Consider the following 18,648-nt stretch of genomic DNA (forward strand, 5'->3'; position numbering starts at 1 on the left):
TACTTTTGTCACGTGTCAGCATTCTATCATTCTAGCTGGGCAGCCCAGCGAAAATGAGTGACCATTCAGACGCTGACACGTGTCTAGTCCATTCCCGCTTGTCAGACCAGCGAGATTGTGACGTGACATTTTGGCAAAAAATTTTCCAAACGTGGCAATCAGGTAAATTTTTGCCCAAAAAATGACAATATGGTCCTTGATTATTATTTTCTTATTTTTTTGTGTAGCTTAAAAGTAAAAAAAATTATATTGATCAAAACAGCTTAATTCTTAAAAAATGTTCTTTTTGATTCTTCAAATTTATGGTGATTGAACTATATCTTAAGCTGAAATTGCATGGATCTGAAAGCCAAAACCATGATTTTCATTTTGACGGCAACTTAAACTATATCTAATATTTGATGTTATTTTTTAAAAAAAAATTCAAATACGTAATTCTAACTATCGTAAACGGTTGTAAGTTTTATACTGAAAATGGTGTTTATTTTTATCAAAAATAAATTGAATATTTTGATTAAAAAATTATAAAATGCATTTATTAAATATATATAGCATTTAATAAATGTCATATAACAATATGTCTCTTTAGATTTACAGAAGTATTTGTATTCGTTGTGCTAAAAACTGATGGCATGTGGTCCAATATGAGATTTCAAAGGAACACAAATCTCAGGGCAGCCCACACCAGAGAGAAGTTCAAATTTCGTGAAATAGATTAGACGAAGAGGCCCATAATTGTAATGCATGGGATGGGCTAAAATGAACCAGAGTAAGAAGCCCAACACTGCACAAGCCTCACGTTAAAAAAAATAAATTCCTACTTTCATGGTTTTTGAATTCTCTTGTAACATTGTTAACTAAGGCTAAACAATATAAATATTGTATTTTAAACAATAAATTACGGAAATAATACTGTTTGCAAATTATATATAGATGTAATGGAACTAGTTGTGCCCCATTTTGTGTGCAACTAGCTGTTGTGTCTTATATAAACTCAACCCTTTCTAAAATTCTCTCATTCTTCATTGCTCATTCTCTCCCTACAACCTCTCTATGCATTTCTTTTCTTGGAGCACTCTCACTCTTCTAATTATTTTTTTAAGTTTTTAAATTATAGTAATAGGTATGTAGACTAATGACTTAAGATAAGATAATGACTTAGAATATGATTAATGACCTAGGATAGAATAACATAGTTACTGTAATGCTCTGTTCTATAATTGATTTATTAATATTACGTATGTTATTAAACACAGTTATAATGACAATAATTGAATTAAAATACGGATAAATTTTTTATTTTTTGTTAATAAATATTTCTGTTTAAAATTTATTTTATAATTGAAATAATTTCAAAAACTGGCGTCAAATGGCAATATCCAATTAATTTGCGCACAAAATTAAACGCATTAAGGGATTAGTTGTGCACGTATTTTGTGCACAATTAATTGTGTTTGTTTCTATGCGCAACTACTAGTCTATTGCGCTCAAAGTTGTGCACAACTAATTAGGTCCTCTATTTTTTCTTCCCATTGCTATCTTCTTTTTTAAACTCTAGCAGATCCCAATACCAAATTCACACTAACCTTCAAACACATAAAATAGTTAGAATTTTCTAAGGGAAAGCTAGGATCCCTAACCTTGCTTCTTTTCTCCACACAAGTTGTGTTATTAGTTAAATGAGGACATAGTTTGATTAGTTTTGAAGACCCGTGATTCACGCTCAGTAGTCAATTTATCCAGTGTCATGGACAACTATAAATCCCCGATTTTTTATTTTTTTATTTTTTTTTAGAAAAAATAAATCCCCGACTTAGAGCACTAGTTGTGTCATGACACCAAGTATTCTCCTTTGATAAACGTACAAAACAATGGAACCCACCTACAAATAATATGTGTGGCTCATTTTATTTATAGGTTTGCTTTTTCTGCAGTCAAAGTAGACAATTTATTTACATTGAATCCAAAATGACATCGTTTTGGGACGAAAATTAAGGTATTTTTATAATTATAATTTATTTAAGGGATATAATAATCTTTCTCATTATAATTTTTTAATTTTTCAACTCAAAACGACGTCGTTTTGAGAGTAAATGTAGATAACTTATCTACCTTCACTGTAAAAATATTAAAACCTTTATTTGTTTATTTTATTTTACCGGTATATATATAGAGTGTTTGCAAAAACTTTTATATCCTAAGGAATAAGTATATTTTATTTAACACATTTCAGAGTAGAACATTAGTGAAGACAGAATTCGATCTCAAATATTTACAATTAACTATAAAGAAATTTATAAATTGAATAAACCAGCACCTACTAATTAATCTTTTATTTTGGCAAAGAAATTTGTCTTTATGTTGATAATAACTCTTTGTAAGATATATGTGCTATTCTCGTGGAATATTTCTTTATGTTAATAATTACCAATTGATAGCGATTGCTCGCTCAATTAATTCATACTCTTTGTTTCTTTCTTTCTTTCTTTCTGAAGAAAGCATTTTTTTTAGACCCAAAGATACTTAAATTCAGGAAATGTAGGTTCAATCAAGTATAAACAAAAAACAATTCACAGCGAAGCAGAGTTATCTTATGAAGCATTTTTGGTTAGACGTTGGAGAAGAAACTACCTACCGGTTTATATATAAAGCCCAAGAAACATAATTACATACACTATTGTGTCACCCTTCATGTCTATATATACTTAACAGGAAATGATTCGTTTACAAATTTTTTTGATAAATTTTTACAAAGTACACTATCTTCTCCCGGGAGAACATAGTGAAATTAGTGTTCTCCCGGGAAAAAATAGTGTAGTTTGTAAACAAAAAAGTTTATAAATATAACTTGTCTCATACTTAATTGCATAGACAAGAAGGGATCTCACACTTTTTTTTTATCCTCCAAAATTTTGTTAAATGCCAATTGAGAAGCTTACAGAGAAAATGAAGGGAATCACTCACCTACTGCTTTCATTCTACTAATGATATACTTATAAAATGAAAACCTACTTAATCCGTCCGTTTTTGTAAAGGATCCAATAAATTTAGCTTGAAGTACATTTTAATAATTCAAATCTCAAAGGCGCCTAATTCCAATCTCAAAATCAATGCATTCCATTTAATTTAGTTCTTTTTTTTTTTTGGATAATGAAATAATTTAGTTCTTTGTTTTGATGGAATTTGACTTTTATGTATACAAAAGGTGATGTACAGCACTGAGTTTGAAGATTTGGAACCTAAAATTGCATGTCATTGTCTGGCCAGCCACTTTAAATTGAATTATATATGATCGTTATAGAAAAAAAGAAGGAATTAAAAAGAGCTCATATGTTCATTTTTTAGGCATCAAAACTGAGAAGCCAAATGTTGACTATTTGGAATTTCTAATGTAATGGGGCTCACTTCGCATGTGCATGACCAATGATTCAGCAATTCTTAATCTTCCTACTTCCTTCTTTTCACACTCTTTATTGTGTCGTCCATAAGTGACACAATTATTTCAAGCAAATTGGTATTAATTAAATAAAATAAAAAGCAGTCTTATTGAAATGATACAATTAAAAGTCAAAAGTGTACATGATTATTATCCTAATCCTGAATTTAATAAATAAAGTCATTTGAAATTGATTAGATATCATTAGCTAGTAGCTACGGCAGAAAGTTTCACATGTTTTAATTATTTCCTATATGGAATCTTCCTTATGTCACTTTTGTTTCGTTTTTAACCTTCTCCTGCGGTAAAACAATTTTTCTCCTCCCCCATACCCATATTTAGCTTAAGGGTAGGTAACGATAAAAAAAAATAAAGAAACATTTAAATATTGAAACTTATTTTCTTTTTAAAACATTTCTGCGGTGTCATTAATTTGACTCTTGTTATAAAATTTTTATTCTCCTCATTGCATGTGTTATTAATTGAAATTGCACCCAAAAATCCACTCACATGGTCGAACATGCATGATTGGTGGCCAAGAACACAACTCTTAATAAACGTTCAATTTTGGTCCACATGCATCCTTATCATATAATATTTTGTGCTCCCCAATATTTTTAACCCCTAGCTTCTTGGTTGTTGCAACTTAAAAATTTGTAACAGTTCTCTTCCACGATATATGTTATGTTGATCTAAAACAGCTAGCTAGTTTTGGATTCTTATACGAGTTTTATAATTCTCATTTAACATGAGAATTACAATTTTCCTACACACCCTTCGATTTCCGTGCTGACACGGATCCTACATATAATTTTTTCTAACACATGAATCTCATATGCTTTTTATCTATACAACATGAGATTTCAATTCTCCTAAGATGAGAATTATAAGACCCTTCTTATATATATATATGCAACCATTAGCCCCATACCTATCTATTCTCACTCTCCTATATATACCTTGCCACTCTCCTTCACTAAGGTGTGTCCATAGAAAGACACAACGTACAATTAAAACATAATGGGCAGAACAAGTTGTTCTGTTCTTCTATCCTTTCTCATTCTGTCATTCTTTGTGGTTGAAATCCATGGAAATGGACAAGTTCGAGCTCTTGGGAATCTTCAAAAGTCCAAGTTCAGAGGAAGTTCACAAATTGATATGAGTGAGTTTGAGGTACAAGAGCTTGAGCATGATAACATTGTTCATTCTCAGGATGGCATGAAAGAGAAAGATAGGATTTTGAGGCTTCCAGGACAGCCCCAAGTGAAGTTTTCTCAATATGGAGGGTATGTCACAGTGAATAAATTGGCTGGTCGTGCCTTTTATTATTACTTTGTTGAAGCTCAACGTTCTAAAGAAACACTCCCTCTTCTTCTTTGGCTCAATGGAGGTAAAATACCATTAATTAATATGATTAATTTTTATATAATTAGTCCTTGTTTTCAACCACAATTAATGTGGCCACGGTCTAACCGCAGAAAATGCATCTTGTTTGATGCAGTTGAAGTGTTAGACACCCAAACATGAAAGCTGTTTATGTAGTTTAATTACTTGAAAGCCTTGCATTTACACACTTTCTTTCAAAGAGTGTGTCCAGTTTCCACACGCATGCACATGTAAATGCTTTTTTCCAGACATCACCTATAGATAAACAAAAAAACTGGACCCACTTCGAATAGAATTGTCTCCCGAATAGGATTTTATTAAATTTTTTTGAAAATATGCTAAAAGAAATCCTAAAGAATCTGGCCAAAAAACCTAGCTAAATACATCCTATAGCGGTTTAATTTACCTTCATTATTTCATTTCCAGTTCGCAATGATCTATTTTATCTGATTTCCTTGTCAACAAGTTACTCATTTTGTTGCAAGTGGTGCAACAATTAGAGATGAATGATAATCGCAACAAAGGTGTCAACATCACAATGCTAATTGCACAACCTTATAACCGCACATATAATATTGTATATATGTTTTTTTTTGTACAAGAGTTGTTCAACTAACATATAATTGTCCCCCATCATCTTGTGGAGCAGCTCTTCTCTCTCTCTCATGAAATTCATAATTGCTTGCTTTGTATGACTTCGTATAATGTTGAACTGTTATATAAATATTTATTTAGTATAAACTGATTTCATTAATTTGCGGGACAAGATGATTTATATATTCACATGAACAGCTAGCCATGGTTATTTTATTTACTAAGTTAAATCAGTTAATTAACGGTTCTTAAGGCGAATTATAAAACCAGTGTTTTGCCGGATAGTAGGTGTTCAAATCCCGTAATTTAAGGCGTGCATATATTGTAACCTCCTCGAAAAGAATTACAAATTAACATATGAAAGAAATTTATAAATAAAAAAGCTACCATAATATATTTATGCAATACAACTATTTATAATTGGTTTCACGAAGGTGCCAAGTAGCTGTAGTTCCGTTAATAAAATCTTTGCTTGCGATACAATTATAATAATTTAAAATACGCCGACTTAGGAGAATGTTATATTTATAAATTTTTTGTTTACAAACTACATTATGTCTGACCGATAATACACTTTTGAGTAGAGTATTACCGGTCAGACATAATATAATTTGTAAAAAAAAAGTTTGTAAACAAATCTTTCCCATTTAATTTATATAGACATTGTTCATCACTAGGGATAATGATGTGATGCTCTTCTGGGTCAACAATTGCGAGCCTCATGTGCTTGTTCAATTGGTAGGGTAGCACGGTGCATGTGCGAACAAGCATGAATATAAAAAAGTCAAGAAGAAAACAAATTAAATAAATTTCATTGTTTAATATCTCATTGTGGATAATTTACATTAATTATGATTTCACTTTAATTAATTTCAGGTCCCGGATGTTCATCTCTTTCCTATGGAGCAATGCAAGAACTTGGACCTTTTCGAGTAAATAGTGACGGCAAAACACTACACATAAATAGATATTCGTGGAACTATGGTATACCAATAATCATATTCTCTTTTTGGTTTTTTTTTTTTTTTTTTTTTTTAATTGAATCTTTTTACTACAACAAAAGAAATTATCATTTTTAAGTATGTCACTTATTGCTTAATTAATTGGATTTTTGAAGCTGCAAATGTCTTGTTCCTCGAGTCACCTGTTGGGGTAGGATTTTCTTATTCAAACAGATCAACAGATTATGATACCAATGGAGATAGGAGAACAGCTGCAGATAACTATTTGCTCTTGGTCAATTGGTTGGAGAGGTTTCCAGAATATAAGAATAGAGAGTTTTATATTTGTGGGGAGAGCTATGCTGGACATTATGTCCCTCAACTTGCACATACCATTCTCTATCATAACAAAATGGCAAATAAGACAATCATCAATCTCAAAGGAATCTTGGTATGTGCAATCCTCTTCCTACTCTTTGGTTACCAATTAGAACTATTATTTTATTCTTTTTAACAAGGGAAAAGTATTTTCAGTTGCCGGAGTAGATAGAGTTATCTCCAGTGAACTCAAAACGACATCATTTTTTATTATAAGATTAAAAAATTATAATGACAAAGACTAATATAACCCTGCAATATATTATAATTACAAAAATATCTTGATTTTCGCCCCAAAACGACGTCGTTTTGAATTCACTGGAGATAACTTTATCTCCGGTGACTGGAGAAATCCTTTATCCTTTTAATAAATATTAGAACTATTATTAACTCACGTGTTAATTAGCTCTAAAACATAATTTGATGGGTCTTATCTCAATAATTATAGCCTCTGTGCGTAGGCTTTTTCAAAATTCTTGTTACTTTCACGATGGTGAAGAAATTTTTTTTTCTGATTAGCTGGGTTTACAAGCTAGTTGTGGGTGGGTCCAAGTTTTTAGTTATTTTATGGCTCATGATTGGCTTATTAAATTTAAATTGTGGAATTATGATCCTTGGTATGTGATGATATCATTTTGTTTTTGGGTCTTGGTGATCATGCCACTAGTTACATGATTCTCGAGATATAAAGGCTTTTTCTTTTATTGACTAAGGACCAGTTATGATAAGTGGTCCCTTCCCAAGTATGGGTAGTGAGACATTGTGGATTTGTGATGAGTAAAGGCCATTAGGACCGAACCATTTTTGGGTAATTTGGTGGACCACAATCATCTCCATGGTCTATTTGTTCATTTGTTTATGGGCAATTTCTCATGTTATTAGAGAGGAGGAAAGTTTTCTACACACTCAAATTTATAGTGAGGCCTACACATAAAAAATAAAAAAAATTATTGCACACAAAACAAACTCTCACTAACATGAGAAAGGGTTCTCCTACAACACGAATTCCTTCTCCCTTTGTTTATATGTCTTTTCAGTTTTCATTATTGGGTGCTAGGGGTATGGATCTCCCATAGTTATAACCTATACTTATTGATCTCATGTTGTTGAAAATCATGTCATAAAAATAAATATGTGGATCCCTTTATTTTATTATGTGGATCCCTTTATTTTATTTTATTTTTATAAAAGGTGACCGCCACATGTTTATCTATATCATATAAGACAAGATGTCTTCAATAACATGAAAATTTCCCCCCTTATTTAATGAGCATTACTTTTTTTACAGCAAGTCACAGAAAAGTAGTGTCTATTTTGGAGACAAAAAATGGGACCCACCAATTTTATTTTATTTAAAAAAAAAAATCAGGATCCGACATCATATTTGATAGCTTTGTGTCTGTTGTAGATAAAGTATTTATGCCATAACTGCAGAAATATTTTTGTCTTATTTAATTTACTTAATTTTAGTTTTTAAAAATAAAGAGGGTTATATTGACAAATTTTTTTTTATAAACTTACAAATTACACTATGTCTTACCGGTAAGACATAGTGTAGTTTGTAAACAAAAAGGTTGTAAGTATAACATTCTCTTTTAAAAATAACTTAATCATGTAATAAAAAAAATAAACGTATAAAAACTCACCCTTGTAAGTGTACCCTTGAAAAAAAAGAAAAAAAAAACTTGGGTAGGAGAAAAATTCTAAAAACAATAAATGTTTAACAAATTCAGCATCTATTATCCTTAAAAAAAGATGGTACCACAAAAGAGTCAAATGATAAAGGCTTTTAAGTTTCTTACTAAGGTTTGATGTGAATTTTATTACAATAGAACAAAATTAAGCAAAACAAAGAAGAATATGCATCTCTTTTTTCCACTGTGCAGATTGGGAATGCAGTGATCAACGATGAAACTGACGTGAAAGGAATGGTTGATTTTCTTGCTAGCCATGCAATCATATCAGACCAAGCAGCGTATGATATCAACAAAGCTTGTGATTTCTCATCACATAATGAGACAAGTAGTGAATGTAAGGCAGCCTCGGATGAACTTGACAGAGATCTTGCATTCATTGATTTATACAACATTTATGCTCCCCAATGCAAAAATTTCAATCTCACGGCCCAGCCCAAGAAGAACTCTGTAAGCTTCAAATTTCAACCCTTTTTTCAAAATAAAAAATCATTAATTATTAATTTAGATAACTATAATGTGGAAGATTATATTTATAAATTTTTTGTTTACAAACTACATTAATTATGACCGGTCATACTTCAATCAAGAGTGTATGACCGGTCATACTTAATGTAATTTGTAAAAAAAAACTTTAAACGGATCATTCTCCAACTATGGTATATTAGGTCTAGTTAACTTAAGAAAATCCATAATTGTATGAACTTGACAAGAATAGAATCCTTGTTTATTTGTTTTGCAGATTGTGATTGATCCATGTAGTGAGTATTATGTGTATGCATATCTTAACAGAGAAGATGTTCAAGAGGCCCTCCATGCCAATGTCACAAAGCTCAAATATGACTGGGAACCCTGCAGTAATGTCATTACAAAGTGGGTTGATGCCCCTTCAACAGTCCTTCCCCTTTTACATGAATTCCTAAATAATAGCCTTAGGGTTTGGATTTTCAGGTAAATTCTTCCTTCCCCCTTTATATAATATTTATAGAAACTTGCAACTAACATACCCTTTTCCTTTGTCTTCTAATAATAATATTATTATTTCCTGTTTTTCCCATTACTCTTTTTCTCCTGCCAAACATATATCCTTTAGCTTCTGTAGATGTGAGCATATACAAATTTTAATTATTTATTTATTGTATGATACAGTGGTGACATAGATGGAAGAGTGCCTGTTACTTCAACCAAGTATTCCATTAATAAGATGAAGCTTCCCATTAAAACTACTTGGTACCCTTGGCTCGCCTATGGAGAGGTAATTTAGAAACTATTACTTACACTAGAATGTCAATGTTAATTTTCCCTTCCTTTTTTAATTGTTGTAAATAAAGGAGAAGCATCTGTTTACAATTTTTTTTTACAAATTACACTAAGTATGACCAGTCATACACTCTTGATTGAAGTATGACCGGTCATACTTAGTGTAGTTTGTAAGAGTTGATAAACAAAAAGTTTATAAATATAATTTTTCCCGTAAATAAATGTTAGCTAATGTAATTGCCTAATAATATCACACAAAAACTTAACAATTGAATTGAAAGAATAACCATATGAAGTGTCTGTACAAACGTTTTTAATCATGCTTTATTACTTATTAGTATAAGAATGCATTTTCAGAAGAACTTTGGTGTGACACAGGTTGGTGGCTATACACAAGTATATGAGGGAGGCCTAACATTTGCTACGGTGAGAGGAGCAGGGCATCAAGTGCCAAGTTACCAACCAGCAAGAGCCCTTTCTTTGATCAAATATTTCTTAGACGGATCTCCACTTCCTCATCCTAAAAGAATATGATTAATGTAATCCTGTTTTCAATAATTGCTATAGTTATGATTAGTTTATGTTCAAATTATAGAAATTTAAGTATGGAACGAAGAAAAGAGAGAATAATATGAAATTGGTATTGATCTAATTGTAATATGCTATGATGTGATATAAAATACAAAGGCTAATACCTATTTATATTAATATTAGATTTCAAATCTTAAATAAATAAGGGAATAAATCATAAAATATAGAAATTGTCTAAAATACAATTGAAATATTATGAGATATTTTCATATACTCTAATAATTTTTTCCCAAAAAAAGTAAATTCGATTATAATTCGTTGTCTTACATTCAGTTCTTATTGGCGATCATTTATTCATAAAACTTATGTAAATACCATGGTATAGATAAAAAAAAAATTATATGAAGGTTTAAATGATGAAAGTATTGGTGAAAAAGAGTATCATTACTCAACTTTCTGATGTTTACTTGCACTATATTGTTAATCAAGACATACAGTTATTATTAGATAGTTTTTCATTTAGATCGTCGTAAAATCAATGACAAGTTAACAACCATATTATTTTCGTGCATGACATGTCTAAGAAGAAACCGAGTTTTTCATCTGTTAAAAGTAATTAATTGACTTCCAAATAATTGTTGGATATATGCTCTTTTGGTCACTAAAGTCCTATTGGGCTTCAGTGAAACTTGAGCCCATGAGGCTTAGGGTTAAGTTATGTCTAAGACCTAAGCGTATATATTCATAGTTTTCTCCTCTTGTGCCTCCAAGGTGATCAGATCATCAGAAACAAACCTAAGAGGCAGACGTTCATCATCTGAACGGTTGCCCACACAACCATCTCATCCTCCTCGAGAGATAGTCTGGAAGATCTGCCACAGTCCAGCTTCAAGGAGGTTGTTCGTGCTGCGGCGCTGAGGTGAGCTGTTCGTGAAGAGGAATCCTACAAGGGAAGATTCTACACGAGACCTGCGCACCGAGAGGTAATTGTGAAACGATGATGATTCGGTAAGCATACCAATGTACTAGGTCCTAAACCGCTTCCGCATAAATCTAAGATTTCCTACAATTGGTATCAGAGCTTTGGCTGTACATTGGTATGCGAATCTAGTTTCACTATTCATGTAATTAGTTTTGCTTCTTGAAATGTGGCACCTAGGGTTCTAGGATTATGGTATGAATCTAGCATGTGTATTTTATAATTCATTTTCATAAAAGTTTAAGTTTTAATCGGTAAAAATGCTTTAATCCATGGTTAGGGTCTCTCGTGTATTTCTCGATTTGTAACAAAGAGGCTAATCCCATATGATTAGGTTTCCTTCTTGCTGTTTTTGTTTATTTTTGGAATTTCTGTGTATTTTTTTAATATTTTGTAAAAGTTCAAGATCGAGAAATCGCGAGGAAGATGCGCAGTCAGCACTGTCGGAGACTTTTCAAGGATTTACCCATCTCGGAATGGGGCGATCTATATATGGTTGGAAAAAGGATGGAAAGACGAACGCAACGGTGGGTAGATCACCGCCATCGGAGACTCCACGCTCCACCACGCGCCTCTACAAGAGTCTGAGAGTGGCCGCCACTCTCCGGCAAAGAATGGGAGAGTGAGGGAGCGTCCGACCACCTTTTTGGGTGGTTTCGGCGGCGGTGCACTCGTCTCTACGTGGTGTCCTTCCCCTGGAGTTTCAGCCTGATTTGACTTCAGTGACGGCGCGGAAGACCTGACGGCTAGGGTTCCTCTTTCGCGTCCTAGGGTTTCTCGCCAAAGGATTGGGTCTTTGGGCTTTTGGGCCCATGAAACCCTAAAGGGGCTTGAGACAGATACTATGGGCTAGGCGAAAGTCGAATTCCAAAGTTGTATTATTTAATTTAATTTAATTTTATTTTCTTTAAAATAGGAAGGCCATGGATTAAAGTAATTATGATTTATTATTTAATGCTTTTATTGATTGGTATAAATTATATGATTGATAACATGCTTTATTGCGATAACATGCCATATAGAATAGGTGGTGCCATATTGTTGCATAACTTGTATGATTGCATGAGCATAATAGTTATTATGTACTAGTATGATAGTTATTATGGGATTATTTTGATTTTAAATCATCCTAAGAAATTAATTAATAATTATTATGATTTTTATTGAAAATCTAGATTAATAATTGAATTAATTAATTTTGGATAATTAACATCAAGACAAATAATCGTTATGGAAATTATTTTGATTTCAAATTATCCTCATAAATGATAATTATTATGATTGTTGCAATCTAGATTAATAATTAAGTAAGCTGTTTGGATGATTTAAATCTAGAAAAAGAATTAGAGAAAATTTCCTAAGAGAATTCTTTTATTTTGTGAGTAATTTGTGGATTTTCTGAAATGGTCATGGAATAACACACGCTGCATACAACCTTCATGTATCATGATTGTTTGGAGCACACGCTGACGTAAAGTGACCGAATTTCAGGACCTTAATGCTTTCAAAATTATGTTAAGCTTAGTGCACGTTTATCGGCGCTCTTACTTATATAGTTTTTGAAATCGAACAAAGGATACTCTCAATTAAATAATTCTTGGAAATTAGAAAATGTTGCTTATGTTGAATGGAAGGAGATTTAAATTAAGAGATTAATTTAACCTTCAAGCGCATTATAGGACCATTAATAAAATAATCATGTGAAGTCCCTTCGAATAAGCATGATTGGATTTTATTAGATTGGACTTAAATATCTATGGGAGGAGATTTAAATTAAGAAATTAATTTAACCTCCAGGCGCATTGTGGGCCTATCAATAAAATAATCATGTGAGGCCCCAACGGATAAGCATGATTGGATTTTATTGGGCCTTAATAATTTCAAAATTTTAATAAAGTATTGTACGTCCCATCGTTGATAATACTAAGTTATTAAAGATAATTTTGAAATTAAACAATGAATTCGACTGGGCTTATGAAAATTCTCAAACAAAAATGTTGAATGGGTGAAGGTTTTAAAAATTAATTAATTTTAAAACCTGCGGGCTCCATTTGTGGGTTTATTAGTGAAATGGTTATCGCTGAAGCCCCATCGGATAAGGATAATCAGATTTCACTAGATTAAATCTTAATAATTTCAAAATTTTAGTAAAGTATTGTACGGCCCATCGTCGGCAATGCTTAGACACTAAGGATAATTTTGAAATTAAACAATGGTTAATTACATTCAACTTTGGTAAAATTGTTAACCCTCCCATCGAGGCTCTGGCAATGGCACTGAAGGCCCAAATAACAATTTTGGTTTTTACAAGTGACTTGCCCATCGTAAGCCTTGTAAAGATAAACTGAAGGATTGTTAACAATAAACAAGAGTAGTTATGAGAATCTACTCGCACTTCGTTTGTTTATTGCATTATTTGTTTGTAATTGTATGCTTTATATGTTTTTCAGAAAATATCTTAGAAATGATTTTGAGTCGAAAACCTCTAGATGGTACCAACTATGAATAAGTGAAAAGCAAATTTTTTGATATTGTTCTAAAACATGGAAGCTAAAATTTGTTCTGACAATGCGAGGGCCATAGCAACCTGCAGAGGATGCGTCTTAGGAAACTTAGATGCATTTCTCAGATTAGGAAAGGGCAGATATGGTAGTTTGCTGCTATATTATTGTCAGTCTTTCCAAATACTTGCAGAAGCAAGTGTACATGATTAAGAGTGGAGTAGAAATGCTTCAGACTCTTAATGACATGTTTGCTGCGTCTAGCAGCTCTGCTAGACAGAATGCAGTCGGTGCAGGTTTTGCTAAGAGTCTTGTTAAATCCAAAGGGAAACCCAAGGGTGGTAACAAGAACAAAATGACTTGGTTATCAGTTGTCAAACCAGTTGCTATGAAGAAGCCGCAAGGCAAGTTCTTCAAGTGCAGACTGAAGGGATACTGAAAGAAAAATTTCCCAGAGGTGATGAAAAGAACCAGACATGGGCATATCTAGGCCTGATGAGTGAATGAATTATTGATTCAGGAATCACTGATTATGTTTGTTACTCTTTGTAGTAGTTCAAACATGGCATACCTGTCAGCAATGGACATAGATATTTTAAGCTTGAAAATGGGAACTTGTGTCTGCATTTGCAGTAGGACAAGTTATTTATAAGACTATGGTTTTGAGTGACTGTTTATTTGTTCCGGATTTCAAGAGGAATTCAATTTTTGTTAGTTGTTTTGGTTAAAACATGGTTTGACAATGCAATTGATTCCGCAGTTACATTTCGAAGTTCATCTTCGTCTTGTTTGTTCTGGTACATTGTTTAAATAGTCTTTATTACCTATGCCCTATACCCTTTTTAAATTTGTTATGTTGAATGGAAAGGATGATGAACAAGAACTTTCACCAAAGAAATAAAAGTTTCAAATGAAACATCACTTTGGCCTTTGTGATTGAGTCATATTATCTCAAGTAGGAAACATATTTTAGTTAAAAGAGGGACTGAAAGTTCAATAATCTTTTAACTAACAGCTACATGTTAGTCCTATTTGGAAGGTAAAGTGGCCAAGCAATCCTACAAGGGCCAAAAAGGTTTGCGCAACTATTCAACTGGAACTGGTACATACTAATGTATGTGGACCAATTAGTGTTCAGACCAGAAGAGGTGATGAGTACTTCATTATATGAATGTTTACTCTGGATTTGGACAGATGAACCAAGTGCGCCATAAGTCTAAAGCTTTTGGAAATTCCAAGAGGTTTAGTCTGAGGCAGAAAAGCATGTAGGTGTTCAAATCAAAAACACTTTGGTCTGACTAAAGTGTTGGCTACCTGTCTGGTAAGTTCAGGTCTTACCTGATTTAAGAGGGGATAGTTTTTGTAACTGTCAACTCTAAGAATGCATTAGTTGAATGAAGTTGCAGTATGCAAAAATCAAACATTTCTAGACTTGGTGAAGATCATGTTCAATTATTCATCTTTGTCAATGTTGTTCAAGGGAGATGCCTAAGAGAAGGAAATGTACCTTCTTAACTTGATTCCGTCAAAAGTTTGTTGTAAAGACACCTAAAGAATTATGGAAAGGGTGCAAGCCCAGATCAAACCATATTCGGATTTAGGGTGCTACGACACACGTCTTACAACAACAGTCAAATGGGATGGAATCTTGTATGGAAGAGTGCATATCTTTTGGCTACCCTAAGAGAACTACGGATGATTTCTTATTTAGTCTTAAGGACAAGATAATCTAAGTGAGCACTTACATGATTTTCTTAAAGGAGGACTAGATAAGAAATTATAAGCTCTTAAGTTAAGTTATTCTTGATGAGATTTATCTCTGATCAAGAATTTCAAGAATCTCTAGAAGCTTCATCCACTGTTCCCTTGATTGTTCAAGAGGGGATAAATATATCTCTAAGTGAACAAACAAGAGAACCATGATTGGAAATTCAACATGATAATATATAAGTGAAACTAGTAGAAATATTAGTATCACATGTAAAGGAACAATATCAAGTATAAGCGGATCCTCAAGAAATTGAAGATCCATCATTTGACCCACTCTTTGTTTTACCTATAAATACACAAGGTCTAGTGCAGTACATTCGTAGTGGGAGAGAACCTTGTTAACTCTCAAGTTGTCTCTTGTTGAGTGACATTGATCCTACTAGTTACAATAATGCACTAGAAAATGTTGTTGATCAAGTGTTGCTCAAGCTATGAACAATGAGATGAAATACTTGTATTTCAACTCCGTTCGGTCCTAGTAAAAACACCAAGAGGGGTAAAACCAACAAGGTGCATGTGGACATAAAAGGCAAAGAGAGGATGGACAGGAAGGTGAAAAACTTCAAAGCTAGCTTGGAGGCATTTTTTGCCAGACGTCATGCTTGAGTCTATCCATTCTCTTGGTTGCTATAAGTCTCAATTATGAGATTTAATTTTGGGAGTTGGATGTCAGGATATCTGCATACTACAACCAAAAAGGGTTTATAGCAAATGGGTAGAAACACACGGTATGCAAGTTGTGAAAGTCTATTTCATAGTCTTAAGCAAGCATCCAGGTCTTGGAACATCAGTTTTGATCAGGTTATCAAAATTTTGATTTTGAGAGAACCTTGATGAATGATGTGTATTTGTATGTAAAGGATCCAACGGAAGACGGTAGTTTTTCTGGTACTTTATGTAGATCATATGCTCCTTATTGGAAACAACGTGGAGGTAATATCAAGCATAAAGAGTTGGCTAAGTTAGTGTTTTGGTATGGAAGTACTGGGGAAGCCAATTATATTCTTGGTATAAAACTCTTATGAGGCTGGAAGAATAAGTTGTTGGCATCACCTCAGGCTACTTACATTGACAAAACTCTTGCCAAAATTCAACATGAGAATTCTAAGAGAAGAATTATAATTCTCAGATGTGGAATTCATCTTTCTAAGGAGTAACCAAAGACTTCTAAGAAGGAAGAATGCATGAGCAAGATATCTTATGCTTTGGCAAAGGTAGACTCACGCATATCATGTTGGGCGTTAAACCAGACATCTGTCATGCAGTGGGAGTAGTGAGATAGTACCATTTTGAACCTAGAGGAATACTAGATTATTGTTAAGCATGTACTCAAGTATCTTTGGAGAACGAGAGATTATATGCTGGTATATTCTAGTGGGAGTCTTGAAAAGTTGAGTTTTAAAAAATTCAGTTATTTCAAGTGGATATTGACTCAAGAAAATCAACCTCGAGCTATGAGTTTTTCACTAAACTCAGATAGCATTAGAGGTGGATCTTGCAGACCCAGTTACTAAGAGTTTGCCTGAACTTGTGTTCGAGAGGCATGTTACTTCTTTGGGTTTAGGAGGATCCCAGACTTGCATTAAGCAAGTGGGAGTTATTGGTTTCATTGTGCTCTTGGAGTAAGACAATGAAACAATAAAATAATTTTCTGAATTTCATAAATAAGGTTTTATTTATTTATTTTGCGCACTATTTACAAACATAAAGGTCCGGATCAAATTGTGGAGTATATGATCATATGGATACGTTTATAGAGGACATGATCATAGGTTCTCACAATTGATGAATGGATTCACAGCTGTTAAATAAAGTTGGGCACTTTATTTAGGCTGCAATATTTTATGAAATGGTTTTGTCTGAATCATTGTAAAATATTGGTGTGAATTAACATTCACATTGAAAGGATCAAGGAGAGATTTGATTAAGGTTGTTCTTTCTGTCATAAGGAATCAAATTTCCAGTTAACTATAGTTATGTGATTGCTCTTAATCCTGAGTTTATTATAAATAGGTAATCAAATAGTTTTCATTCTTTGATTTACCAACGGGTGAGGTTCGATCTATTGACGGCCAATAACTCGGTATTTTGGGAGTGAGATTATTTGATTATCAGTATTTATGAGATAAACAACAAGGAATTTATAGGAAATGTCCCCTTGATATATTTCGGTACTTGGATATTAAAGACACTGGCCAGTGCATGTAATCCATTAGAGAAATTATCAAAGTCAAGGGAATAAATAATTGATTGGGTTACGGAAAACTAATCAATGAATTATAGACATTCTATAAAGGGGCAATGCATATTAATGTTATAAAGGTCATTAATCTTGGAGTTCACGTTCGGGCTTTTAGTGGAGTAGCACCGAATTAGATAATCTTGTAAAGATTATCAGGAGCCTTGATCAATGACAAATGGTAGGTCCCCAGGCTAGCTCGAGACAAGGGATGGGGTATATTATCAGATGATGATAGCTTATGGGCTACATAGTCTTGGGTTTACGAACTCAAGTTTGTATCTTAAAGAGCAAGTGGGAGATTGTTGGATATATGCTCTTTTGGTCACTAAAGTCCTATTGGGCTTCAGTGAAACTTGAGCCCATGAGGCTTAGGGTTAAGTTATGTCTAAGACCTAAGCGTATATATTCATAGTTTTCTCCTCTTGTGCCTCCAAGGTGATCAGATCATCAGAAACAAACCTAAGAGGCAGACGTTCATCATCTGAACGGTTGCCCACACAACCATCTCATCCTCCTCGAGAGATAGTCTGGAAGATCTGCCACAGTCCAGCTTCAAGGAGGTTGTTCGTGCTGCGGCGCTGAGGTGAGCTGTTCGTGAAGAGGAATCCTACAAGGGAAGATTCTACACGAGACCTGCGCACCGAGAGGTAATTGTGAAACGATGATGATTCGGTAAGCATACCAATGTACTAGGTCCTAAACTGCTTCCGCATAAATCTAAGATTTCCTACAATAATGGTGTTGTCAATGTTATTCTTTCGTGAAATTTTGCCTCAGAATGTCATTACTTTTTTTATGAAAAGTATCTTTATCCTTATTACATTGGTTTTATGTTTTAAACATTGTTAGTAGTATATTGTGAAATTAAAAAAAAAAAAAAAAAGTAACAATCTCAAGTTAGCGTTTAGCTTCCACTCTTACTGTAAAGAACTGGTG

At 33.1% G+C, this 18,648-nt stretch overlaps 1 protein-coding gene across 1 annotated transcript; it reads left to right on the top strand.

Moving 5' to 3' along the window:
• Window positions 1-4,434: 4,434 nt before the first annotated feature.
• LOC133297514 (serine carboxypeptidase-like 40) lies at window positions 4,435-10,310 on the top strand. The gene is made up of 7 exons (XM_061496682.1): window positions 4,435-4,826; window positions 6,293-6,400; window positions 6,534-6,808; window positions 8,622-8,879; window positions 9,172-9,380; window positions 9,579-9,684; window positions 10,068-10,310. The coding sequence occupies exons 1-7, from the start codon at window positions 4,457-4,459 to the stop codon at window positions 10,221-10,223; spliced, it is 1,482 nt and encodes a 493-aa protein (XP_061352666.1). The 5' UTR covers window positions 4,435-4,456; the 3' UTR covers window positions 10,224-10,310.
• Window positions 10,311-18,648: the final 8,338 nt, after the last annotated feature.

This window comes from Gastrolobium bilobum, unplaced genomic scaffold, assembly GCF_033153095.1.
Source record: "Gastrolobium bilobum isolate Gb01-03AN ecotype WA unplaced genomic scaffold, APGP_CSIRO_Gbil_v1 utg3870, whole genome shotgun sequence".
Classification (NCBI taxonomy): Eukaryota; Viridiplantae; Streptophyta; class Magnoliopsida; order Fabales; family Fabaceae; genus Gastrolobium; species Gastrolobium bilobum.

Bases quoted from the DNA above. Each gene is read 5' to 3' on its own strand.
- LOC133297514 (XM_061496682.1), top strand. From the start codon at position 4,457: ATGGGCAGAACAAGTTGTTCTGTTCTTCTATCCTTTCTCATTCTGTCA. The intron at 8,880-9,171 runs GTAAGCTTCAAA...TTTGTTTTGCAG, and splicing joins CCCAGCCCAAGAAGAACTCT to ATTGTGATTGATCCATGTAG. The intron at 9,685-10,067 runs GTAATTTAGAAA...GGTGTGACACAG, and splicing joins CTTGGCTCGCCTATGGAGAG to GTTGGTGGCTATACACAAGT.